This window comes from Triticum urartu, chromosome 7A, assembly GCF_056163025.1.
Source record: "Triticum urartu cultivar PI428250 chromosome 7A, HENAU_Tu73, whole genome shotgun sequence".
Classification (NCBI taxonomy): Eukaryota; Viridiplantae; Streptophyta; class Magnoliopsida; order Poales; family Poaceae; genus Triticum; species Triticum urartu.
This window is the reverse complement of record NC_141879.1, coordinates 236,991,314-237,017,405: the sequence shown is the minus strand read 5'-3', so window position 1 is coordinate 237,017,405 and position 26,092 is coordinate 236,991,314. Positions and strand designations below refer to the sequence as shown.

The 26,092-nt window shown below is 47.8% G+C and overlaps 1 protein-coding gene across 1 annotated transcript; it reads right to left on the bottom strand.

Annotated features, from left to right (window-relative positions):
- Positions 1–357: 357 nt before the first annotated feature.
- On the bottom strand, positions 358–2,624 carry LOC125522743 (phosphoribosylglycinamide formyltransferase, chloroplastic). The gene is made up of 5 exons (XM_048687775.2): positions 2,067–2,624; positions 1,873–1,984; positions 1,210–1,386; positions 833–959; positions 358–745 (listed from the first exon to the last, which is right to left on the bottom strand). The coding sequence occupies exons 1-5, from the start codon at positions 2,413–2,415 to the stop codon at positions 632–634; spliced, it is 879 nt and encodes a 292-aa protein (XP_048543732.2). The 5' UTR covers positions 2,416–2,624; the 3' UTR covers positions 358–631.
- Positions 2,625–26,092: the final 23,468 nt, after the last annotated feature.

Sequence of the window (26,092 nt, the reverse complement as noted above, 5' to 3'; positions counted from 1 at the left end):
AAAGTGGAACGGCAAATAAAAGGAACAATTTTTATAGAAGAATTAAGCAATGGAGAATAGATCCGGAGGCTATAGGTTCACTAGTGATATCTCTCAACAAGTAGCATGGTAAACAAATTACGGTTGGGAAATTAAGGAGATTGCAATATTTATGACTATAGGGTATGTGGATAACCAGACTATTCACTGAAACTAAGGAGTGTAGCTAGAAACAAATCGACGCCACAAAGGAAAACAGCACTGGAACTGAATGGTGACATCTTTAGACATAGGGTATGTGGATAACTGGACTATTCACTGAAACTTTGTTCAGGCACACCGGAACACATTATCATCAAAGCCAAGCCATACAATGAGTTGAACACAGTGCAAGGTAGACATTACGCTTCTGGGACCAGATTATCAGAAATGTTATTTCAGGCACAGATTATCATCAAAGCCAAGCCATACAATGAGTTAAACACAGTGCAAGGTACACATTATGTTTCTGGGACCAGATTATTAGACATGTTATTTCACTCAATCAGACAAACGGTGTGTGTTAACTACGTGTCGTGGCGAAAACTGGCACTTGGTGGGGACACTATAAACTTCATTAGTTTTCAGGAGATCTCAGGACAGAGATCACGAATTAGGTATACGCATTGGGGTTTGTCTGACTTCTGATAAGTGGGACACCATCGTCTCGCCAAACAATTCGATCCTCACACAAGGCAGCAACTGCCTCAACGTAAACTTGGTGCTCCTGTAACGTTGGGTTAATAAATCAGCAAGAAGAATATCTAAAGTCAATTGTACCGCTAAGAAATCTCAAACGCACATAAGATGCTACCTCGTGAAGAACCCTTGCAGCCAATTGCTCTGGAGTATCATTGGCTAACACAGGCACAACTCTTTGGGCTAAGGTCTTCCCTGTGTCAAACTGCTCATCCACAAAGTGCACAGTTGGTCCTGAGTATCTGCATGGTTGGAAAACGTCATCAAATAAAACAGGGTGACTTTTTCCAAAAGAGAAACAGGTAATACCATATGGAAAACAAGAAATCAGTAGTTCAGCAACCAATGCCATCATCCCACAAATCGACTTTATCAGTTATCACAAGACAATGAGCAATAATGCTTGCACAAATTTTTCTTTCGAGCCGATGCCAAGTACTTATTGGAGGAAAATGCAAGATGTTGAAAGGTGCTAGACAAAATGTAAAGTACCTGGCTCCAGATGCAATGACTGCTTTATGCACTTTTAAACCATAATAACCCTTGCCTCCAAATGCCGGGAGCAGTGAAGGATGTATATTCAGCATGGATCTGGGAAATGCCTTAACTAGCTCGCCAGGTATGAGCTTCAAGTAACCAGCAAGTAGAATGAAGTCTACCTTCAGATCCCTGTTTCACAATGGAGATAGCCATGAGCTAAGACATCCTGTGTGTGTCATGAAATACAATCTGAAACACTTGAAAGGGCAAACTGAGGCACATGGGTACACTTGGAGGCACAAATATATAAAAACTTGTATGCAGTGGATTTCGGTCAGAGCCATCACACTGAAGCAAAATTTGTGAACACAAGTTCATGCAACTAGAGTCTAGAAGACAGTAACATATCGCATCTGTAAGTTTCTATGTGATTTATCAACATATGATCACTGGCAGCCTCAGAACACGATAGACATGCGAGGTACAGAAAGCCGTCCTCGGTCAGAAGTTACAAATGTATGCATTTCACAAAGGAGTTGTAACGAGCCAATCTGACTAGGAGTGAAGCATGAAGAAGCCAAATGGCAGTCTTTTTCTTGCAGAATGAGAAGTATAATGAACTGCAGTACGAAGTTGAAAAATCACAGCCCTGAGATGAGATCAAACAGAACCAACCTCAGAACATTCAGAAGTTCATCTGTGGAGACCCCCTCCGGTGCCGATTTCGACTTCGTAAACACGACCACGGGAATGCCATTGCACATTGCGTACTCGGCGCCACCGCAGCCTGCGACATTCCGCCACATCAGAACCACCAATCCACCTCACAGTCCAAGAAAGAGCTGCAGGAAGCAAGCAATCATGGTCACCTGGCTTATCGGTGACGAGCGCAACCACATCCCCGTTCACCTTCCCACCCAGGGTGGCCTCGTGGATCGACCGGAAGTTGGAGCCCCCACCGGACACGAACACCGCGAGCCTCTTCCTCCTCACCCCGGAGTCCCCGGCGCCGCTATCCATCACCGCCGACGCCGACGCCGATGCCGCCGTGTATACGCGAGCGTTCGGACGGAGCAGCAACCGCCCGCAAGCGACGGCGCAGCGCTGCTGCCTCTTGGCCGCTAAGCCCAGGCGAGCGCCTCTCCTATGCTGGTTCGGGACGGGGTAAAGCGAGCAGCGCAGCCCGCAGCCGGAGGAAGCGACGGCGGCCGCCTCCATCGGGGGAGATTCCGCTGCCTCGGCAGAGAAGGTGGGTATCCGGAGGACGGAACGAGATTAGCGAGAAGGCTAAGGTGTGCTTAGGTATGAAGGTGGAGGTGAAGAACCCTAGCACCGGCGGCCGCCGTCGAGGGGCTCCTGCTGCGCGCCGCGCGGCGGCTGGTCGGGTGGACTCTCAAAAGGCCGACGGATGAAGGGAAATGCTTTTGGGCCGGGTACACTGAGCCTAGCATAATTTTTACTGCCATGCGCGGAGGATTCCAGCCCAGAATATAAGACCAACTCCAACGCCCCAAACGGACGTCTGTTTTATCCCAATTTTGTCCATTTAAATAGGACAATGGGACTACGTCCGACCATTTTTCTAGATACGCTGGCCGTGCGTTCAACGCGCAGACACATCTCGTCCGGCTGCCTAAATTTTTTTACAAATGAAATTTTGTCACCATAACCAGTAGTTCATGCCTAGCAGCTATAATTCATGCCGGCAACGAAAGCCAACGGCCGATAAACATATGCCAGCCTATAAAATGAGCAACCTTCAAGTTTTCACGCTGGCAACAAAGCCAGGAGCCGGCATACAAGCCAGCCTTCAAAATGAACAACCCTCAAGTTCTCTTGCCGACAACAAAGCCAGCGACCGGCACACTTGGAAGCCTTCAAAAAGGACGACCATAATCCACGGCCAATGCCTCCCTAGTTCATGCATGTAACGCCCTCGATGCGGCTATATCTCCCACGTGTCGAAGCACGACTTAGAGTCATAACCGCATTGAAAGCAATGTCGCAAGTGAGGTAATCTTCGCAATCAACCCATGTATATAAATAAAGGGGAAATGTACATAGTTGGCTTACACTCGCCACGTCACACAGATGCATAAATAAGTCATTACATTCATCCAATACATTCATGGTCCGACTACGGTACCAAAATAAATATCAACCCCCAAATGCGACAAAGACCCCGATCGCCCCAACTGGGCACCACTATTGATCATCTGGGAAAGACACATAGTAACGACGAGAGTCTTCATCAAACTCCCACTTGAGCTCAAGCGCATCATCTGGAACGGTATCATCGGTCCCTGCATCTGGTTTTGAAAGGAATCTGTGAGTCATGGGGACTCAGCAATCTCACACCCTCGCGATCAAGAGTATTTAAGCTTATAGGTAAGGTAAGGTATGATGTGGAGCTGCAGCAAGCGACTAGCATATATGGTGGCTAACATATTCGCAAAAGAGAGCGAGAAGAGGAGGAAAAAGCACGGTCGAACAACTATGATCAAGAAGTGATCCTAGAACAACCTACGTCAAGCATTACTCCAACACCGTGTTCACTTCCCGGACTCCGCCGAGAAGAGACCATCACGGTTACACACGCGGTTGGTGCATTTTAATTAAGTTAAGTTTCATGTTATCTACAACCAGACATTAACAAATTCCCATCTGCCCATAACCGCGGGCACGGCTTTCGAAAGTTCAAATCCCTGCAGGGGAGTCCCAACTTAGCCCATCACAAGCTCTCACGGTCAACGAAGAATATTCCTTCTCCCAAGACAATCCGATCAGACTTGGCATCCCGGTTACAAGACATCCTCGACAATGCTAAAACTAAACCAGCAACACCACCCAGATGTGCCGACAAATCCCGATAGGAGCTGCACATATCTCGTTCTCAGGGCACACCGGATGAGCAAGACGTCGGGTAGGCCAGCCCAGAGTTGCCCTTGGTAGCCCCGGACATCGCTCAGTTGGACCAACACTTAGAGAAGCATTGGCCCCGGGGGAGGGGGGTAAAATAAAGATGACCCTTGAGTCTGCGAAACCCAAGGGAAAAAGGCTAGGTGGCGAATGGTAAAACCAATGTTGGGCATTGCTGAAAGAGTTTTATTCAAGGCGAACTGTCAAGGGGTTCCTATTATAACCCAACCGTGTAAGGAACGCAAATTTCGGGAACATAATATCGATATGACGGAAACTAGGACGGCAAGAGTGGAACAAAACACCAGGCATAAGGCCGAGCGTTCCACCCTTTACCAAGTATATAGGTGCATTAATATAAACAAGATAATATGGTGATATCCCAACAATAAACATGTTCCAACAAGAAACGATCTCCAATCTTCACCTGCAACTAGCAACGCTATAAGAGGGGCTGCCAAACAATGGTTTGCTAGGACATGGTGGGTTAGAGGCTTGACATGGCAATTGGGAGGCATGATAAGCAAGTGATAGGTATCGTAGCATGGGCATAACAAAAGAGCGAGCATCTAGCAAGCAAAGATAGAAGTGATTTCGAGGGTATGGTCATCTTGCCTGCAAAGTTATCAGAGTTGCGTTGATCCTCGTAAGCGAACTCAGCGGGCTCCTCATTCACGAAATCATCTCCCGGCTCTACCCAAACAAGAACAACAAGCAAAAAGGAGCACAATCAACCACGTGCAATGCTCAAACAACATGATGCAACCATGGTATGGCATGCGGGATGCGATATGCGATGCATATGCAAGATTTGGAAAAGAATAAATGAACATGGCCTCAACTTGGAAATCCAAGAGTGCCACTGGAAAGGTGAGGTGATTTCGGTCGAAATCGATATAAAGATCACCGGAATCGAATGCACGGTTTGGAAATGGCAAGCAAAACAAATATGGCACCGGTCTGTGATAATCAGCAAGTAGCCATCTAAATGCATCAAGATAACTATACTACAACACTCAAACATGACAACAAAATACATGGCAGGGATCCACTCATGAAGCTTGACAAAAGATGAACACTGAGCTACGGCTAATTCATCCATTAATAGGTTCAAACAAGCATGGCAAAAGTGCAAATGATGACAGGTTTCAGACTTTGTGAAATTAACACAATTCTAGAATCTATCATCAGGAAGCAAATTTTAGAGCATGAAAACTACATGCTACAGGAACTTAACATGGCAAAGCAAGGCATGGCATGAAGCTACTCAAAGCACTTAACAAAAGTCCCTTAGTGACATTGAGACAAAAGGGATCATAAAATACAATTGCAAGCATGTGAACATAGCAAAAACGTAAACAGATTCAGACTTAGTGAAAAACTGGAGCATGCAAAACAGTTAACGAGTAGGCATGTTTACGAGCTCGATGCACTCACTACAGAGCATGACATGGCAAACTAAGCATACACCCATCAAGAAGACATGGCATAGAAGCTAGACATGGCAAGAACAACAACATAGCATGCACGGATCACTAGCAACATCCTCGGCAAAATCGCTAAACATGTCAACAATCTGCCAGTATCATTTTATAGCAAAAGTAGAGCTCGATTGACTCAAGCTAGGGTGCTCCATAAATGCAAACAAAGACATGGGTGGATAGAGCACAACAATATTAACACATCTTTACTGATCATCCTCAAAAGAGGCACGGATCACTAGGAAACAACATGAACATATGACATAAAAACAAAAACAAAACAAGGACTTAGTGAAATTCTAAGTCCCTGGAATCAACATCATTGGGTAAGCTACTTTGCATGCTGGTGCTAGTCATCACATAGATCACAAAAATACAAGACAAGCACCTCTGTAAAGATAACATGGCACACATTAATCATGGCAAAAATGACAAAAGGCCATTTGCTGAAACAGATCTGACATATTCATCACATAGCCCTCTTCCAACAACATTTCGGGCATCAAGATGAGTTCAAATGAAAATAATGCAATGAGATGAAATGATATACTCGTCGAGACGAACATTTTGATATGCTACACGCACGAATTGGAGCTACGGATGCAGAGTTATGGCATGCGAAAAAATGCTAAAAGGCTAGGGTTTCGGGAGGAAAAATCAACCGAAATGTTCCAGATCCAGATCCGGCCGGAGTTACTATAGCAGGGCGCGATTTTCAAAGATGGCCGGCCGGAGACGACAAAGAAGTCGGCGGTGGAGGCGGCCGGGCGGAGGAGAGGTCGCCGGGGAGGAGGCGCGGCGAAGGGCGGCGGCCTCGGGCGGCGCTTGCGCGGTGGTGCGGCGGCCGGAGCTGCTGCGGCGGTCGCCGGCGACGAGGAAGTGCGGCGGCCGGCGATGGGGAAGTGCGGCGGCGCGGCGGAGGTGCGGCAGGCCGGCGGCGAGGCGCGAGGAGGCGGGGAGGCGGCGCGACGTGGTAGGTGGCGGCGGTGGGCGCGCGGGCCTCGGGGGCCGGCGGCGTGGGGCAGTGAGGCGCCACGTGGCGTGACCTGGTTGGTCCGGTGGAGTGGGCGGACGCGTCCGGTCCAAATCGGACACGTCCGGCGGCGAGGTGGAGCTGATTTTTAGGGTTAGGGGTGTAGGGATCCGGAAATGAAATGGAGGGGTCTATTTATAGAGGTAGGAGGAGTTAGGAAGCTCCAAATGAGGTGCGGTTTGCGGCCACGCGATCGTGATCGAACGCTCTAGATGATGGAAGGGGTTTAGGTGGTTTTTGAGCCAGTTTGGAAGGGTGTTGGGCTGCAACACACACGAGGCCTTTTCGGTCCCTCGGTTAACCGTTGGAGTATCAAACGAAGTCCAAATGGCACGAAACTTGACAGGCGGTCTATCGGTAGTAAACCAAGGCCGCATGACAAGTCTCGGTCCAATCCGAAAACTTTTAACACCCGCACACGAAAAGAGGTAGAAAGGCCCACCGGAGGACATAGGAGCGCCGGAATGCAAAATGGACAACGGGGAAAATGCTCGGATGCATGAGACGAACACGTATGCGAATGCAATGCACATGATGACATGATATGAGATGGATGACAAAGACAACAACACACGAAGACAAAAACCCGACAACGAGGAAATAAAATAACTTAGTGCCGGATACGGCAAGAGTTGGGATACATATGAGGTAAATTACATCTGGGGTGTTACAACACTCCACCACTACGAAAGGCCGCTTGGCAAGTCCCGGTCCAATCCGAGAACGTTTAACACCCGCACAAGAAAAGAGGCAAAAGGGGACGCTGGAGGACATAGGAGTGCCGGAATGCAAAACGGACAACGGGGAAAAAGCTCGGATGCATGAGACGAACACGTATGCAAATGCGATGCACATGATGACATGATATGAGATGCATGACATCGACAAAAGCAACACGAAGACAAAACCCAACAACAAGGAATATCATAACTTAGTGCCGAAAATGGCAAGAGTTGGAATACAAATATTGCAAGTTACATACGGGGCGTTACAACACTCCACCACTATGAAAGGATCTCGTCCCGAGATCTAGGACTGGAAAAACTCTGGGTACTCAGAACGGAGGTGATCCTCGCGTTCCCAGGTGGCTTCACGGCCGGAATGGTGTGACCACTTGACTTTGAGGAATTTGATTGACTTGTTGCGAGTCTTGCGCTCGGTTTCTTCAAGGATAGCAACGGGGTGCTCACGATAAGAAAGGTCTTCTTGGAGATCAATGTCTTCAAAGTTGATGGTGCGGTCAGGGGTCTTGAAGCACTTGCGGAGCTGAGAGACATGAAACACGTCGTGCACGTTTGCAAAGTTGGAGGGAAGCTCAAGTTGTTAGGCGAGATCGCCTCTCTTGCTGACGATCTTGAAAGGACCCACATATCTAGGGGCAAGCTTCCCTTTGATACCGAAGTGACGAGTACCTTTCATTGGAGAGACGCGGAGGTATACATGGTCTCCGATCTCGAAAGCCAAATCACGATGCTTACTATCATAGTAGCTCTTCTGGCGCGATTGCGCGGCTTTGAGATTATCACGAATGACTTTGCACATCTCTTCTGCCTCTGTGATCAAGTCATTTCCAAGAAGTTAACGTTCACCAGTCTCTGACCAGTTAAGAGGAGTACGACACTTTCTGCCATAGAGAATTTCAAATGGGGCCTTGCCGGAACTCGCTTGAAAGCTGTTGTTGTAGGAAAACTTGGCATATGGAAGACAATCTTCCCACTTCATACCGAAGGAGATAACGCAAGCCCTGAGCATATCTTCAAGAATCTGATTGACACGCTCGACTTGGCCACTAGTTTGGGGATGAAAAGCTGTGCTGAAATGGATGTTGGTGCCCATGGCCTTCTGAAAAGAATCCCAAAACTTGGAGGTGAAGATGCTGCCACGATCTGAAGAAATCAACTGCGGAATGCCGTGCAGAGAGACAATCCGAGAGGTATATAGATCTGCCAATTGAGCTGCAGTGATGGATTCTTTGATAGGAAGGAAATGAGCCACTTTAGTGAGTTTGTCGATGACAACGAACATGACATCATTGCCACGTTTGGACTTTGGAAATCCCGTCACGAAGTCCATCTCAATGTGGTCAAACTTCCATTTTGGAATGGCAAGAGGTTGGAGGAGACCAGCTGGTCGTTGGTGTTCTGCTTTAACTCTTCTGCAGACATCACATTCATTCACGAACTGAGCAATCTCGCGCTTCATTCGAGTCCACCAATACGACTGCTTGAGGTCATGATACATCTTTGTACTTCCAGGGTGGATAGAGAGGAGTGAATTGTGAGCCTCGTTCATAATGACTTTACGAAGGTCGCCTTTAGGCACAACAATGCGATCCTCGAAGAATAGAGTATCCTTGTCATCAAGGCGATAACACTTGTACTTGGGTTGACTCTTGGCAATCCCAATCTTCACCTTCTTCACCATAGCATCAAGAAGTTGAGCCTCACGAATCTCATCTTCCAAAGTAGGAGAGACTTGGAGGTTGGCGAGGAAACCTTGAGGAACAACTTGCAGATTGAGTTTGCGGAAAGCTTCACAAAGCTCGGGTTGGTAAGTGAGGGAGTCTTGGATTAGGGGGTGTCCGGGTAGCCGGACTATATCTTCGGCCGGACTCCTGGACTATGAAGATACAAGATTGAAGACTTCGTCCCATGTCCGGAAGGGACTTTCCTTGGCGTGGAAGGCAAGCTTGGCGATACGGATATGTAGATCTCCTACCATTGTAACCGACTCTGTGTAACCCTAGCCCTCTCCGGTGTCTATATAAACCGGAGGGTTTTAGTCCATAGGACGAACAACAATCATACCATAGGCTAGCTTTTAGGGTTTAGCCTCCTTGATCTCGTGGTAGATCTACTCTTGTACTACCCATATCATCAATATTAATCAAGCAGGAAGTAGGGTTTTACCTCCATCGAGAGGGCCGAACCTGGGTAAAACATCGTGTCCCCTGCCTCCTGTTACCATCCGGCCTAGACGCACAGTTTGGGACCCCCTACCCGAGATCCGCCGGTTTTGACACCGACATTGGTGCTTTCATTGAGAGTTCCTCTGTGCCATCACCATCAGGAAGGATGCCTCATCCCGTCTTTAAAGACGGCACCATTGCTAAGGGAGCTTTGGCTGTCGGCCAGACTCTCAGGCTAGGTGGTTTCCTTATGACCACCCGTTCGGCTGCTGCGCCGACGATGACCTCTCGGGTCATCGAAAGCAATCTTCACGTCAGCTCGGAATTCATCGAGCAGCTAGATCCAATGGAGCTCTCTTCCCTAAACGAGCTCTTGGATCGCTTCGCCGCCCTGGGAGTCGCTACGGATTACGACCAGATTGGGTCTAAACCCGATCCGAGAGAGATTAACTCCCCCCAGGTCACCCATCACGTTGCCGTGGTAGAGGGACAGTGCGGCGACCCTTCATCTATCTTAAGGACTAGATATGTCCGAATTCCCGATCCCTCCAAGTCGGATACCCGCGGAGGGGAGGACATCACTCAAGACCTGAACTTAAAGTCAGGTAACGGGCTAGATTCATTGGACAGCATCCAAGAATCCAAACTTCCGAGTTCGGAAACTCCTTGGCCCCTGGGTCTCAGATTGGGTGAGGTTTTGGATTTGATTCCACCCACCCACCCGTACATAAGCGATATATCCCAAATTAGGCAAGAGCCCAAAGAAACAGTACATCATTACTGGGCCAGATTCCTCCTGGTTATGAACAGGATAAAGGACTGCCGCGAGGAAGACGCAACTTTATTCTCCTGCAATAATTGCACGGACAAGGGAATCCTCAACGCCATAAGTCGCCGTGATATTACACGCTTCGCTGACTTGGCGTCCATAGTACGAAAGTACTGTGCGATGGAAAGCGCCTGGAAAACCGAAACAAAATTTTGGGACAATCCGGCCTTGAATACAAACCCGGTCCAAAATAAAAGGGTGCATCATCGTCAGACACCCGGGTTCAATACCAAAAAGAAGAAGCCCTCTACAGGGCACGGGACCGTACTGGAAGGATGGCTTGACAGACCCAGTAAAATTCACAGTGCAGAGGGCGCCACACCAACTCACAGCCTTGGAGCATGTTGGATACTCCGGCAGGTGGCAAGAACTGGCGAAGATCTTCTAATTCCAGAAGCCACAGAAAGCCACCCCAGAGAAACCAGTACGGTATTAATAGTATTCGAGACTTCTGCATCAAATAATATGCGAAAAAGAACACTCCACGGCCTTGCCGAAGTCTACCAAGTAGCAATAATAAACCCATGGAGTGACACGACTATTACTTTTAATGCCAGTGATGAACCTAAATTCCGAACAGCCCGAGCACCAGCCGCATTGGTCCTCAGTCCAATAGTGGACGGCTTTCGTCTTACCAAGGTACTCATGGATGGCGGCAGCGGATTGAACCTCATCTATGAGGAAACCCTTCAAAAAATGGAAATAGACTGGAACCGCATTAAGCGAAGCAGCACAACCTTTAGAGGAATAATCCCCAGTCGGGAAGCGCGATGTACAGGAAAAATCACACTAGATGTGGTGTTCGGCACGCCGGATAATTATAGGTCCGAAGAGGTCACGTTCCAGGTGGCCCCGTTCAGTAGCGGATATCACGCTTTGCTAGGGCGGGAAGCGTTTACAGTCTTCCAAGCAATACCCCATTATGGGTACATGAAGCTCAAGATGCCCGGGCCTAACGGAATCATCACTCTCGTTAGTGATCCGGACATAGCACTCCGCGCCGAAAACAAGACAGCCGCACTGGCCCTCGAGGCGCTATCCGAAGCCCTAGTGGCTGAGGAACTGACTGCACTGCGCTCCATGGTGAATAGGGACGATGTGATACTCGATAAAAGATCCAAGTCCACCTCCTTTAAACCGGCAGACGAAATAGTCAAATTCCAGGTCCATCCAACGGACCCCAATAAAACAGCTTCCATCGGGGCATAGTTAAACCCTGATGTAGATGCCGCACTGCGAGAGTTCCTACGAGAGAACTAGGACATTTTCGCCTGGCACCCTTCAGACATGCCAGGAATCCCACGCAGGCTGGCCGAACACAGCTTAAATATCCTAAAAGGATTCAAGCCAGTCAAACAGGCTCTTCGGCATTTTTTCGAACCTAAGAGACAGGCCATGGGAGAGGAACTAGCCAAGCTATTGGAGGCTGGATTCATCAAAGATATAAAACATCCGGACTGGCTAGCAAACCTGGTGATGGTACCAAAGAAGGACAAATCCTGGCGCCTGTGTGTTGATTTCAAAGACCTTAACAAGGCTTGCCCAAAGGATCCCTTCCCTCTCCCCCGCATCGATCAAATTATCGACGCTACCGCAGGACACGATTCGTTGTGTTTCCTCGACGCATACTCCGGCTACCATCAAATAAAGATGGCAGGATCAGACCAAGCCGCAACGGCATTCATCACACCATACGGCCCATTCTTCTTCAACACAATGCCCTTCGGGCTCAAAAACGCCGGCGCAACATATCAGCGCATGATTCAGACATGTCTGGCCAACCATATCGGCAAAACAGTGGAGGCATACATAGATGATGTGGTCGTCAAAACAAGACATGTCGAATCTCTAGTAGACGACTTGAGGCTAACATTTGATAACCTCCGAACATACGACATCAAGCTCAACCCGGAAAAATGCGTTTTCGGAGTTCCAGTCAGAAAGCTCTTGGGCTTCATTGTATCCGGTAGAGGAATTGAAGCAAATCCAGCCAAGATCCGAGCTCTGTCACAATTGGATATCCCGAAGGACCTCAAACAAATACAAAAATTAACCGGATGCATGGCGGCTCTAAGCCGCTTTATCTCCCGCTTAGGAGAAAAGGCCCTACCCCTTTACCGCCTCCTTCGGCGCACCGAACACTTCGAGTGGACGGATGCAGCCACGGCCGTACTCGACAAAATAAAAGCCATCTTGGCAACAAACCCAGTCCTGGCTGCACCAAACATTGGAGAACTAATGCTATTATACATTGCAGCAACCCATCAGGTCGTAAGCGCAGTGCTCGTCGTCGAACGAGAAACGGACGGACACAAATTCCCCCTTCAAAGGCCGGTCTATTATGTGTCCACTGTCCTTACCCCGTGCAAGTCACGGTACCCGCATTATCAAAAGATTGCGTACGCGGTATTTATGGCATCCCGGAAGCTGCGACACTACTTTCAAGGGTGTTCAATAACAGTAGCCTCGGAAGTGCCACTTAACGATATTATAAACAACCGCGACGCGACGGGACGGATTGCAAAATGGGCCATTGAGCTCCTCCCGTTCGACATAACTTACAAGCCACGGCGAGCTATCAAGTCGCAAGTTTTGGCCGACTTCGTCACAGAATGGACGGAGGCCGAACTCCCTAAAGAGTACGGCACATATTCAAACTGGGTCATGCACTTCGACGGCTCCAAAATGTTGGCTGGTCTAGGGGCTGGCGTCATTTTGACGTCCCCCACAGGAGACACAGTTCAATATGTACTCCAGATAATGTACACAGACTCCAACAACGCAACCGAATATGAGGCCCTTTTACATGGTCTCCGGATGGCAGTATCCATGGGCATTCAACGCCTAGAGGTGCGCGGGGACTCGAACCTCGCAATATCCCAAATAAATGGAGACTTTGATGCCAAGGATCCAAAAATGGCAGCTTATCGCAACGCCGTCCTAAAAATGTCAGCTCGGTTCGAAGGCCTCAAATTTCACCATATAGCCCGGGAAAATAATCAGGCGGCAGATGTCCTGGCACGCATCGGCGTAAAATGCGATGTAGTCCCCCCCAACATCTTCTTGGAAAGGTTGTTCAAGCCATCCATAGTATGGGAAGGGGAACCTGGCAATAACAGCCCGGACCCAACCGCACTGCCCGACACCGAACACTCTGACATAATTGGAGGCTCTGCCAATGGAATAACACCTTCAGCCCACGTAATAATGGCCGTCATCGCCCCGTGGACAGAACCATTCCTCGCCTACCTTACCAGGCAGGAACTCCCTGAGGACCAAAATGAGGCACGCTACATAGTGCGGCAATCTAAAGCCTATAAAGTCCACGAGGGAGAGCTTTATAAGAAAAGCACTACCGGAGTCCTTCAAAGGTGCATCTCCGAAGAGGAAGGGCGGAACCTCTTGGCTAAAATTCATGCCGGACTCGGTGGGCATCACGCTGCAGCTCGGTCCCTTGTAAGCAAGGCCTTCCGTACATGCTTTTATTGGCCGACGGCCCGGGCAGACACCCATGACTTAGTCCAAGGATGCGTCGGTTGCCAACTTTTTGCAAACCAAAGCCATATGCCACCCACCGCCCTCCAAACTATCCCCATCACCTGGCCCTTCGCGGTCTGGGGTCTTGACATGGTTGGACCCCTTAAAGGCGGAACCCACAAGAAAAAATACTTACTGGTCATGGTGGATAAGTTCACCAGATGGATAGAAGCCAAGCCTGTTAAGACGGCCGAATCCGGACCGGTGATAGACTTTATATCCGGGGTTGTACACCGTTACGGCGTCCCCCACAGCATCATCACTGATAATGGCATGAACTTTACGACCGATGAGGTAAAACTCTGGTGCAAAAACATGGGCATCAAGCTCGATTATGCTTCCGTCTATCACCCACAAACCAACGGCCAGGTCAAACGTGCAAATGGTCTTATCATGAGCGGCATCAAACCTAGATTAGTGCGGTCCCTCAAGGAATCTAATACGCACTGGGTAGAGGAGCTCGACTCCGTACTCTGGGGGCTGCGGACCATGTCGAATCGCACCACTGGATACACACCATTCTTCATGGTGTACAGCGCAGAGGCAGTTTTGCCCTGCGACATAATTCATGACTCACCTTGAGTGCGCATGTACGAAGAAAGAGAAGCCGAGCTCGATCGGTAGGACAGTTTGGACACCTTGGAGGAAGAGCGAGACATGGCAAAAGCCCGTTCCACATTCTATCAACAGCAAGCTCGAAGATACCAAAGCAGATAAGTACAGGCCAAAAATTACAACGTTGGCGAATTAGTTCTACGCCTGCCGGACAAGAAAAAGGACAAACTCAAGCCCAAGTGGGAAGGTCCCTTCATAATTGACCAAGTCCCGACTGGTAGAGCGTACCGCCTGCAAGATGCATCGGATAACCGACTCGAGCCGAACCCATGGAACGCAGCCCGTCTCCGAAGATTCTATGCCTAGCGCCGGACTCTGTGTTTGTCTCCTTCCTCTGTCCATTTTTTACATACTTTTTGTCTTACATTTCTCTCCTTCTCCTCTCTCTCTCTCTCTTATAGCCTTTAAAGGCTCATAAAAAGACGCGCTATCCGCGCTCATTAAACCTGGGGGCTTCTTTAAACAGAAGCTTATTTATACGGGCTTCATGCCCAACACATGTGTCACACTTCCGCATGTACCTTTTATTCGCCATGATATGCATCGATATGACTTAAGTTTTGGCCAAGCTGGGTTGCCTGGCTCCTGTTCTTACCCCTACATTCCCGATTGTTCAGCTAGGTGGTAAAGGGAGCACCTCTGCGATTGTTACTGCCGGGTCAGCCGGATGTGTACCTCAGACTGGGTGAAGCCGAAAGCTAGCGTTCTTAAGGGAATATTCGGTCGGTGAACTAAAGATGATATTTTTTTTATCTATACACCCCCAGATGTTTTTCATGTGCCTCTTTTCGCAAAATGGACATGCACTTTAGGGCATGCCTCCCAGGGAAAGGAACCCCTAACGGAACTATTCTCCCTGGAAGATGTTTCTTACTAACCATGTAATATAACATAACTAGTTGGGCACTTGTCTGTTCAAGCACTAATGACCCCTACGCCTGGTCACCATGCATACCCCGGTTCTTATATAACCGCGAGGGTATTCAGACACATTCCGGACCGTCGGGTCCCGAGGTTGAAGCGAAAAGGTCGGCCATGACAAACGATCTACAATCCGGCTAGAAGGCATTACACATGTCAATTAAAATTACATAATCAATCTGACTGGTTGTATTCCTCTTCAATACCATGTAACAGGTTGTCTAGTTTACAGTCCTGTTGGGAATACTTTGCGGCCAACTCTACTTGGCCGTATACTAAGCTCACAGGGATCTCCTTCCCATCGGGCCCTACGGGTCCGACCTCGGCCATGTGGTTTGGGTCAGCCTTTGTGTACCGCATCTTCACCATGGCCCAGGCCTCCCTGGCGCCTTGACGGCAGGCCGACATCTTCCACAATCAGAAGCGCCGCCGCGCTCCCTTCAGCTTCTCTACAAGCTCTCCAAGGCCTTCAGGCATGGAGACGGATGGACACAAAGGCTGGGCGACGCCTTGCATCACCTGCCGAACTCGCTCGTGCAGTTGTGAGAGCTTGGGAAGAAGGTCACCCGTAGAACCGGGCATTTCCTCTACAGGACGACCTGTTAGCATACCTACAGACATTACTCTGTTAGTCAACTTCCTCGCCGAACTCTTTTTTCAAAGTTCGTTTAAGCACTTACTATATATGCCACGTTGAAGCCATTGATTCTCCATAACGGAGTCCAACAGCTGGGCATGAACATCCTTCAGTTCCATGCCCAGCTTGGTGTTGGCATCTTGGAGATCGCTCTTCTCCCGCCTCACCTTTGTCAGCACATTCTCACCAGCCTTCAGCTGGCGTAGGAGATGTTGCTTGTCCGGATTAAATCCGGCGTCATCTGCAATTCCATTTGTCAGATTTGCACCCATGCCACACTTCGCAAAATACTTATCTTTCGAAGCGTATATTACCAGAGGGGGTCTCCTTAGGCTCCCCTGCTGTGGCCAATGCGGCCTCAAGTTGGGCTTTGCACTCTTCCAGCTCCTGGGACAGTAGGGTATTCTTTTCTGTAAGAACCTGCATAACAAATGATCCTTAAATCAGTTATTCTAGCTGTTTCAAGTCTCGGGGGCTACTGGTATATATATAATTACCAAAATTTTCTTACCTGTATGTCTTTTACATATTGCTCCGTGGCTCTGGCTAGACCATTTTGAGCGGCACGGAGGTACGCATCTCCCGAATTGAAGGCATCCAATGCCTCTTGGGAGAAACAAGCGTCACGAAGAACAGTCCGGCGACGCCTGTGGTTCATGGCACTCTCCACCTCGGAATTGGTGGCAGACAGCCTGTCCGCATCCTCTGTCGGAGGAGCGTCCGGTGCGCACCTTGTGTTCGCCTCCGCTTCCGGACCAGGCTTTGGAGCCTGGCTAGTGGAGGCGCGATTGGCAACCTCTCCGGATATAGTCCGGCGAGGTCTCTTCATCCTGAAGAAAGCATGAGCGTTAATTTTCCTTTTAGGAATAACACCTGGGAATAGGATGGCGCGCTATACCTTTGCGCCGGCGTCTCAGTCCGGACCGCACTTCTTTTCAGCCCGTGGGGCCTCGCCGCCCCTCATTGGCTAGTCGCCGCAGGCTCGGCCTCCCGTCTCAAGTACCTCCCCTGCAAAACATGGTTGTCATACGGCAGTCAAAAACACGCGAGGACAGATCCCTTTTCAAAGTGCTAGGACTTCGGTCTCAGTTACCTGTGAGGCTGGGAGTAACCCTGGGTAATCGGCCGTAATGGCCACCAAGGCGTTGTCCTTGCTCAATTGATGAAATACCCCATCAATCAGCTCCACAGATAAGACCGGATCCTCTTGAGAGGACGGGTCGAGAGACCTTCCTGGGTCCTCGGGTTGTGGAGGAGGGCTGTTTATTTCTTTAACAGCCTGGCGCAGTTCCTGCGTTGAAGTCGTTAGACTGAATATTTAACGATGGGAATATGAAACGAATGGGCAAGTAAAAGTGACCACTTACCCAGCTTGGGGGATTGTACATAGAATATCCACCTTGTGGGTTGACGCGGAGAAATTCCTCCTCTTCTCCCTTGTACAAAGTGGACAAGATCTTTAGTAGAGCGGCAGCCAAATCCGGCCCCTTACGGCCGTAGCGGGTGGTGTCGTCCTCCCCGTTGAAATCCCACATGGGGTGGCCTCTATACTGAAGTGGCTGCACCCCTCGCATGATGCATTCGGCCATAACCCCGATCATGGTCAGTCCAGAATGAGCCAACAATCTTATCCGGCCCATCAGGTAAAGAACGTCCTTGTCGCTTTCCCTCTGAGGGCTCTGTGGACGCCAGCTTAGGCGCTTCTTCAGGGGAGCACTGTTGAACTCAGGGAGGCCGATCTGGACAGGATCCGGCAGCGGGACATCCTCTATGTAAAACCATTCTGAAGGCCAGTCCTCAGACGCCTTCTTTGGGGTTCCGGATAGATATCCGGTCCCGGCGATGTGCCACACTTCGGCTCCGCCCACTTGATATATTGACCCCTTCTGAGAACGGGGCACAAGGCAGAATAGCCTTTTCCACATCGCAAAATGAGCCTCGCAGCCCAAAAACAGCTCGCAAAGGGCTACGAAGCCCGCGATATGCAATATGGAGGCAGGCGTGAGGTTATGCAGCTGGAGGCCATAGAACTCCAGGAGCCCCTAGAGAAACGGATGAATCGGAAATCCGAGCCCTCTTATTAAGTAAGGGACAAGGCATACCCGCTCTCCTTTGGAGGGATTGGGGGCGCTCTCCGCTTGCTCTCCACCATTATAGGTGGCAAGTCCGGCTCGAACCGGGACCATATAGGCCGGAGGGAGAAATCCCTTGGTCTGGAGCGTCACTAACTCGCTGTGCGGGATGGAGCATCTCTTCCAATCTCCAGGCTGAGAGCTGGAAGGGCGAGAGGAGGAGCTGCGGCGGCCAGCCATGATAGAATGGACCTCTGTCGGACACGCTCTGATGAATACTCGCGGAAGGGAGAAGATGTGGTTTGGATCTAAATCCTCGTCTCCTTAAATAGGCGGGCTCATTTACGCGGCTAAGGGTGTAAATATGAAAACACCCTGACTTTTCATATTCGTTTGACATGTGGAAGACGGCCATTATTGGGCATAGAAGCCAAGGAGCGCTACATTTACAAGAAACCGAACATTATTCGACAGGTACACGGAATTTGAAGGAGAACCCGCCTTGCAATGCCGAAGACAATATGCGCACCGGACTTGTCGTCATTGAAGTGTAGCGACCAGACCTCAAACAGTCTGATCTCTGTGCTCCGATGTCATCCCTGGATCAGTAATGCTGACACCACACAGTACTCGGAGGATTTATAGCAGAGTAGCAGTCACACACTTATTACATCGAGTGTCTCAAAAGAGAACTTATTACAATAAATATGGCTTAAGGCCATCTAGTGACGATAACAGCAGAAGGCTTGGAAGATAAGTGAGTCCATCAACTCCAACGGCATCACTGAGTATAGAACCACGACCTAAAAACTCCTTAATCGTCGTCTGAAAAGTCTGCAACATTAACGTTGCAGCCCAAAACGGGTCAGCACATGGAATATGCTGGCAAGGTAACACATAGAGAATAATGGAATGCAATAGCTATACTATATGCATATTTGGCTGGTGGAAAGCTCTATGGTTACAGTTTTTGCGTAAAGCCAATTTTTCCCTACTTCAAAGGAATAAAATTAATTACTATCATGGTGGTTGTTAAACATTGAGAATGGTTGACAGCATTCTCAATCCCAATTAAAGCAACATCATTAAAACCCAACAAAATTAATTTTAGAGTAACATGTTGAGATTCACATGAAAATCCAGGTACTAGATACTCAAGATGTCCATAACCGGGGACACGGCTAACCATGATTAGTTTATTACACTCTGCAGAGGTTTGCGCACTTTTCCCCACAAGACTCGATCGCCTCCGTTTGGTTTCTCGCACTACAGGGTGTTTGAGAAGACGGATGACCGAGACATAGTCTTTCAGAAGCGCTAGCGCCTTACGATCGGGTAGACCGTACCACCTACATCCCCTACATCTGCTAGTCTACCACTGTAAGAGTTCGCACAACTTAGTCAACTATGCCAGAGCCCATAATGGCTTGTGGCTGCACACGGAAGTTTCTAGTATGAATAATCTCATGATCCCTTTGAGCCTGGGTGGCGGTCCAAAAGAAAAACAGGCAAGTCCTGGAAACCCCAGGTGCCTCAATCCACCCAGATGTGTGTTAGGTTGCCACCTTAGATAAACCATTAATTATCAATCTCACATCTGTCATGGATATCACTCACCCAATCCACGTCTACTAGCATAGCATGGCATAATAAGCAAACGCAGAAGTAACTCCCAAAGGTTTGATAATAAACAGGTAATAGGTACTACCTCATCTACTTCCCATCCCACAATTTAATTAGATCCTAATCATGCAATGTGTGAGGATTGATCTAATGCAATAAAACTGGGTTGTAGAAAAGTATGATCAAAGTGTTACTTGCCTTGCTGATGATCCGCGAAACCTAGAGATTCAAAGTAACAGGCGGCGCACTCCGGGTATTCTATCGCAGACAAACAACAAGCATACAATAAGTACTCATCTAATGCATAGGTAAAACTCAAATAGAAGATCTAACCAGAAAGTTCAACTTAAGAACCCTGGTTGGCAAAAAGAATCAAATCAAACGAAGCAAAAGAAAACAAACGGCGAAAGAAACAACTTTGTTCTAGTAATCTGGATCTAGGGAAAATTTTATAGTAGCAAAAACATGTTTAAGTTGATTATTCGGAAAGAGGGTTTCGAGACGAAACTCCAGGCGCTTGAATCGCCTGATTCCGATAAACGAGCGAAAAGTTATACTAAAACGAAAATCGGATCAGAAATCGCGATCAGAAAATAACCGCGAAAAATCCGACGAAAAAGAAAAACGACGAACAGATTTTTTTTAATAGCACGGAAAACGAGGCGGCGGCGAACCTCGGGCGGTGCGCACTCCGGCGAGTCGGCGGTGGGGCGGCGGCGGCGGTGGGCGGCGGCGGCGGCGGCTAGGGTTAGGGCAGGGGCGGCTGGCGGCTGGGCTTTCGGGCCCCGGGGCGGCGGCTTATAAAGGCCCCGGCCAGGGGAGTCCTGGCCGAGTACGGCCCAAAGTCGGTTCCGCGTTTTTTTTAATTCCGCTCGGAAGAAAAATAAAAAGAAATACTAAACGGACTCCAAAAATCACGAAATAAATTTTGCCGGGTTTCTAAAATCAAGCCCGATAAAGTGAACATTTATCTGGGCCCAAACTACAACTTTGAAAAACGCGCATTTTTCCTAAATTCAAAAAAAAATACCGAAAAACTCCGAAATAAAACTTATTTGATTTTTTTATTAAATCCTCAATATTTCTATATTTTGGGAAAGTCATTTTATTCCCTCTCTCATATTTTTGTAATAGAAATAATTGATGATAAAATAAATAAAATCAAATGATCCTGTTTACATAATTTGAGAAAACTCAAATATGTAAATAACGAAATCCCCAACTCTCTCCGTGGGTCCTTGAGTTGCTTAGGATTTTCTAGGATCAAAACCAAAAGCAAAATAAAATATGATATGCATAATGATCTAATGTATAACATTCCAAATTGAAAATTTGGGATTACAAACCTACCCCCCTTAAGATGAATCTCGCCCTCAAGATTCGGGTTGGCTAGAAAATAGGTGAGGGTGGTCCTTGAGCAAATTTTCCTCTCGCTCCCAGGTGGCTTCATCCTCGGTGTGGTGGCTCCACTGAACTTTGCAAAACCTGATAACCTTGCTACGAGTAACTCGGCTGGCAAACTCGAGAATCTTGACTGGTTTCTCCTCATAGGTCAAATTGTTATCCAACTGAATTGCTTCCAATGGCCCTGTGTCTCTCAAAGGTATGTCAGCCATCTCCGCGTGACACTTCTTCAACTGAGAAACGTGAAACACATCATGAACTCCTGTCAATCCTTCTGGCAATTCCAACTTGTAAGCCACTTCTCCCATACGCTCCAAAACTCGATATGGTCCTACAAATCGTGGCGCTAACTTCCCCTTAACTCCAAAGCGCTTAATCCCTCGAAGTGGGGATACTCGAAGATAAGCTCTGTCTCCGACTTGGTAAACTGTCTCCTAGCGTTTAGAATCTACGTAGCTCTTCTGCCTGGACTGGGCTACCTTGAGCCTATCGCGAATCAACTTCACCTTCTGTTCAGACTCCTTAATCAAATCTGGTCCAAACAACCGGCGGTCTCCAACTTCGTCCCATGACAACGGTGTCCTGCACCTCCTTCTGTACAAAGCTTCGAAAGGGCCATCTTCAAGCTGGTCTGATAGCTATTATTGTAAGAGAACTCTGCATATGGCGAATTATCGTCCCAACTAGATCCATAATCTAGCGCACAAGCTCTCAGCATATCCTCCAAAATCTGATTGACTCTCTCAGTCTGTCCATCTGTCTGCGGATGAAAAGCTGTACTAAATTCTAGCCTAGTACCCAAAGTCTCATGCAACTGCTTCCAGAACTTTGAGGTAAACTGGGTTCCTCTATCTGATACGATGTTCCTCGGAACTCCATGCAAACATACGATCCTGGTCATGTATATCTTCGCCAACCTAGCACTGGTGTAAGTGGTCTTTACTGGGATGAAATGAGCTACCTTCGTCAATCGATCAACTACGACCCAAATCGAGTCATAACCTGAATGAGTCCTTGGTAATCCCGTGATAAAATCCATGCCTAGCTTATCCCACTTCCATTCTGGTATCGGCAATGGTTGCAACAATCCTGCTGGCTTCTGATGCTCTGCCTTTACTCTCTGACATACGTCACAAACTGCTACATACTCCGCAATATCCTTCTTCATTCCGGTCCACCAGAAAGTATCCTTCAAATCCAAATACATCTTGGTATTTCCTGGGTGAATCGAATACGGTGAATCATGTGCCTCTTGCAGAATCAACTTTCTGATCTCCGGGTCATTGGGTACGTAAACACGGTCTTCAAACCATAGGGTGTCGTGCTCATCCTCACGAAATCCTTTAGCTTTTCCCTTGCTCAGTTTCTCCTTTATAGCGGCAATCTCTTTGTCAGTTTTCTGAGCTTCTCTGATTCTATCCATCAAAGTTGACTGAATTTCCAACGCTGCTACATAGCCTCTCGGAACTATTTCCACACATAGTTCACGAAGATTTTCTGCTAACTCCTTGGGTATTTCTCCCGTTATCAACGTATTGACATGGCTCTTGCGGCTTAATGCATCAGCTACTACATTAGCCTTCCCAGGGTGATAATGCAATCTCATATCGTAATCCTTGATGAGCTCCAACCATCTCCTTTGTCTGAGATTCAACTCCTTCTGTGTGAAAATGTACTTCAAACTCTTGTGATCCGTGTACACCTCACAATGATTTCCAATGAGGAAATGTCTCCATGTCTTCAATGCATGCACTACGGCTGCTAACTCCAAATCATGCGTAGCATAATTCAATTCGTGAGGCTTCAGTTGTTGTGAAGCATACAAAACAACTCTCCCTTCCTGCATAAGCACTGCTCCAAGTCCTCGACGTGAAGCGTCGCAATACACCTCATAGTCCTTGGTTTGATCCGGCAAAACCAACACTAGTGAGGTAACCAAACGTTTCTTCAACTCCTGGAAACTTGCCTCACACTCATCAGTCCATTTGAACTTAGTATCCTTCTTCAACAACTCCATCATAGGCTTCGCAATCCTTGAGAAATTCTCAATAAACCTCCGGTAGTATCCTGCGAGTCCAAGAAAACTCCGGATCTCTCCAACGGTAGTTGGGGCTTCCCACTTGGTCACGGTTTCAACTTTAGCGGGATCTACTGCTATACCTTCTCCAGATATAACATGTCCGAGGAATCCTACTTCCTTCAACCAAAATTCACATTTGCTGAACTTGGCATATAATTGATGTTCTCTGAGCTTTCCAAGTACCAAACGCAAATGCTCCTTATGCTCCTCTTCATTCTTCGAATATACCAGGATATCATCAATGAACACTACGACGAACTTATCCAAAAACTCCATAAACACTTTGTTCATCATGTTCATAAAATAGGCAGGCGCGTTAGTCGGTCCAAATGACATAACGGTGTACTCATACAGCCCATACCTGGTGGTAAAAGCTGTCTTCGGAATATCCTGTTCTTGAATCTTCAACTGGTGGTATCCTGATCGCAAATCGATCTTGGAAAAAACTTTAGCTCCTTGCAATCGATCAAACAGATCGTTGATCATTGGTAGTGGGTACTTGTTCTTGATTGTTACTTCGTTCAATCCTCGATAGTCAACAACCATCCTTAACGATCCATCCTTCTTCTCTACTAGAAGTACTGGCGATCCCCAAGGCGAAGAACTTGGGCGAATATATCCCTTTATCCAGTAACTCCTTAATCTGCTTCTTAATTTCCACCAAATCTTTTGCTGGCATCCTATACGGTCTCTTCGATATTGGCCCAGTGCCTGGCAAAAGCTCAACCAAAAACTCAATGTCTCTATCCGGTGGCATGCCTGGCAACTCTTCGGGAAATACATCAGGAAAATCCTTTACCACTGGTACTTCCTCCTGCACAACTCCTGATAAGGAATTTACTTGTGTCCTCTTTGGTACATGCCGAGATACATAATTGATCCTTCTCCCTTCTGGCGTTGTGAGCAAAATTGACTTACTAGCACACTCAATATTCCCTTCATACTTTGATAACCAATCCATGCCTAATATCACATCCAATCCTTGAGATTCCAATACTATTAGGTCTGAGGGAAAAACATAGTTACCAATCCTTAATGCTAACCGATCACACCATAGACTTGCCACATACTCTGCTCCTGGCGAGGTTACTAACATGGGTGACCTAAGGGCTTGGGTTGGTAGGTTATACTTATCCACAAATCCCCTTGATATGAATGAATGCGATGCACCAGTATCAAAAAGAACGAGTGCAGTAAATGTCTTAACCAAAAACTTACCTATTACTGCATCGGTCTGAGCTTCAACCTCCTCCACATTAACGTGGTTCACCTGTCCCCTGTTGAAAGGGTTCTACTTCTTTCCAGAGCTTCCATTGCCGTTTTGTCCCTCAGGACAGTCATTTGCATAATGTCCTGTCTTCGAACACTTATAGCAAGTGACGTGGCTCAAGTCCTTCTTGGCTGGGGTTGATGGGGTGCTGCGGTTCTGTCCGTTACTTCCTCCATTCCCATTACCATTCTTGGTGCCATTGTGATTGTGCGAGCTACCTACTCCATGGGTATGCTGAAAATGTCCTCCCGGCCTAGGGGTAAAACGAGGCTTCTGCTGAGCTCCTGAATGATACTTTCCTTGTCCATACTTCCTCTTGCGGTTCTCAATTTGCTGCTGCTTCCCTTCAATCATAAGAGCACGGTCTACCAACTCCTGGTAGTTGTTGAAGGTGGCTACCATCAACTGCATACTCAACTCATCATTCAATCCTTCCAGGAATTTCTCCTGCTTAGCTGCATCTGTAGCAACGTCATCTGGGGCATAACGTGCTAGCTTACTAAACTCCTCCACATACTGGCCAACTGTCCGTCCTCCTTGGCGTAAGTTACGGAACTCACGCTTCTTCATGGCCATTGCTCCTGCTGAAACATGGGCAGTACGAAAAGCCTGCTGAAACTGGTCCCATGTGACAGTGTCGACTGGGAAGGTGGCTGTGAAATTCTCCCACCAAGATGCTGCGGGTCCTTCTAACTGATTTGCGGCAAACTTAACCTTCTCCACATCTGTGCATCCTGCTATGGTCAACTCCCTAGTTATCTTGCGGAGCCAATCATCTGCTACTATCGGCTCGGTGCTACTGGAAAACACCGGCGGATTTAGCCTAAGAAAACGGGCTAAGTGGTCAACAGGTGGTGGTGGTGGTGGTGGAGTGTTGTTGTTGTTCCCCTGATTCTGATTCTGAACTAGCAACTGCATCAAGGTGTTTTGCTGCTGGATCAACTGGGTGAGCTCCAGCGGAAAGGAAAATCCGGGGTCACGTCTCGGAGGCATCTGAGGGTTTAGAAAAGATGAGATATAAGAATAGAGGGGGTCTAAAGAGAAAACACTACCCATATGCACATGAGGCAAAAGCACACAATTCACTTCAATCAATCAAACAAGGACATACAATCGATCTAGCTATCGCAAAAGTGCTCGGACTACTATATTTACATGGTGGACTACTACTACTGATGAGGTGGTCTACTAGAAATATTCTACGGTTGTAGACTCCATGATATCTACTCCTGCTTCATCCACATAGTCATCATCGCTACTATCTGCTTCCGAGTCGGTGCCATCGATGATGATGTAGTCTTCCGGGCTAATCTCCTTGGGTTCTTCGTCTTCATCTACTGGTGTCGGGCCTCCCATAAATATTCCTAGCTTCTTGATCAGATCGTCATTCTTCTCCACTAATACTTCAATTTCCTCTTCATAATCTTCGCGTGTAGCCTTGAGTTCCTCCTCCAGTTCCTTGATTCTATTCTTTGCCTTCTTCAGATCTATCATGTCGGCGCACATCTGATTCTCCTGTCGTCGAATGTGCTGGTTTAACTCCTGAATAAAAGCTGCAATTGATCT

Bases quoted from the DNA above. Each gene is read 5' to 3' on its own strand.
- LOC125522743 (XM_048687775.2), bottom strand. From the start codon at position 2,415: ATGGAGGCGGCCGCCGTCGCTTCCTCCGGCTGCGGGCTGCGCTGCTCG. The intron at 1,985-2,066 runs GTGACCATGATT...GGAATGTCGCAG, and splicing joins GCTCGTCACCGATAAGCCAG to GCTGCGGTGGCGCCGAGTAC. The intron at 746-832 runs GTAGCATCTTAT...CCAACGTTACAG, and splicing joins CTGCAAGGGTTCTTCACGAG to GAGCACCAAGTTTACGTTGA.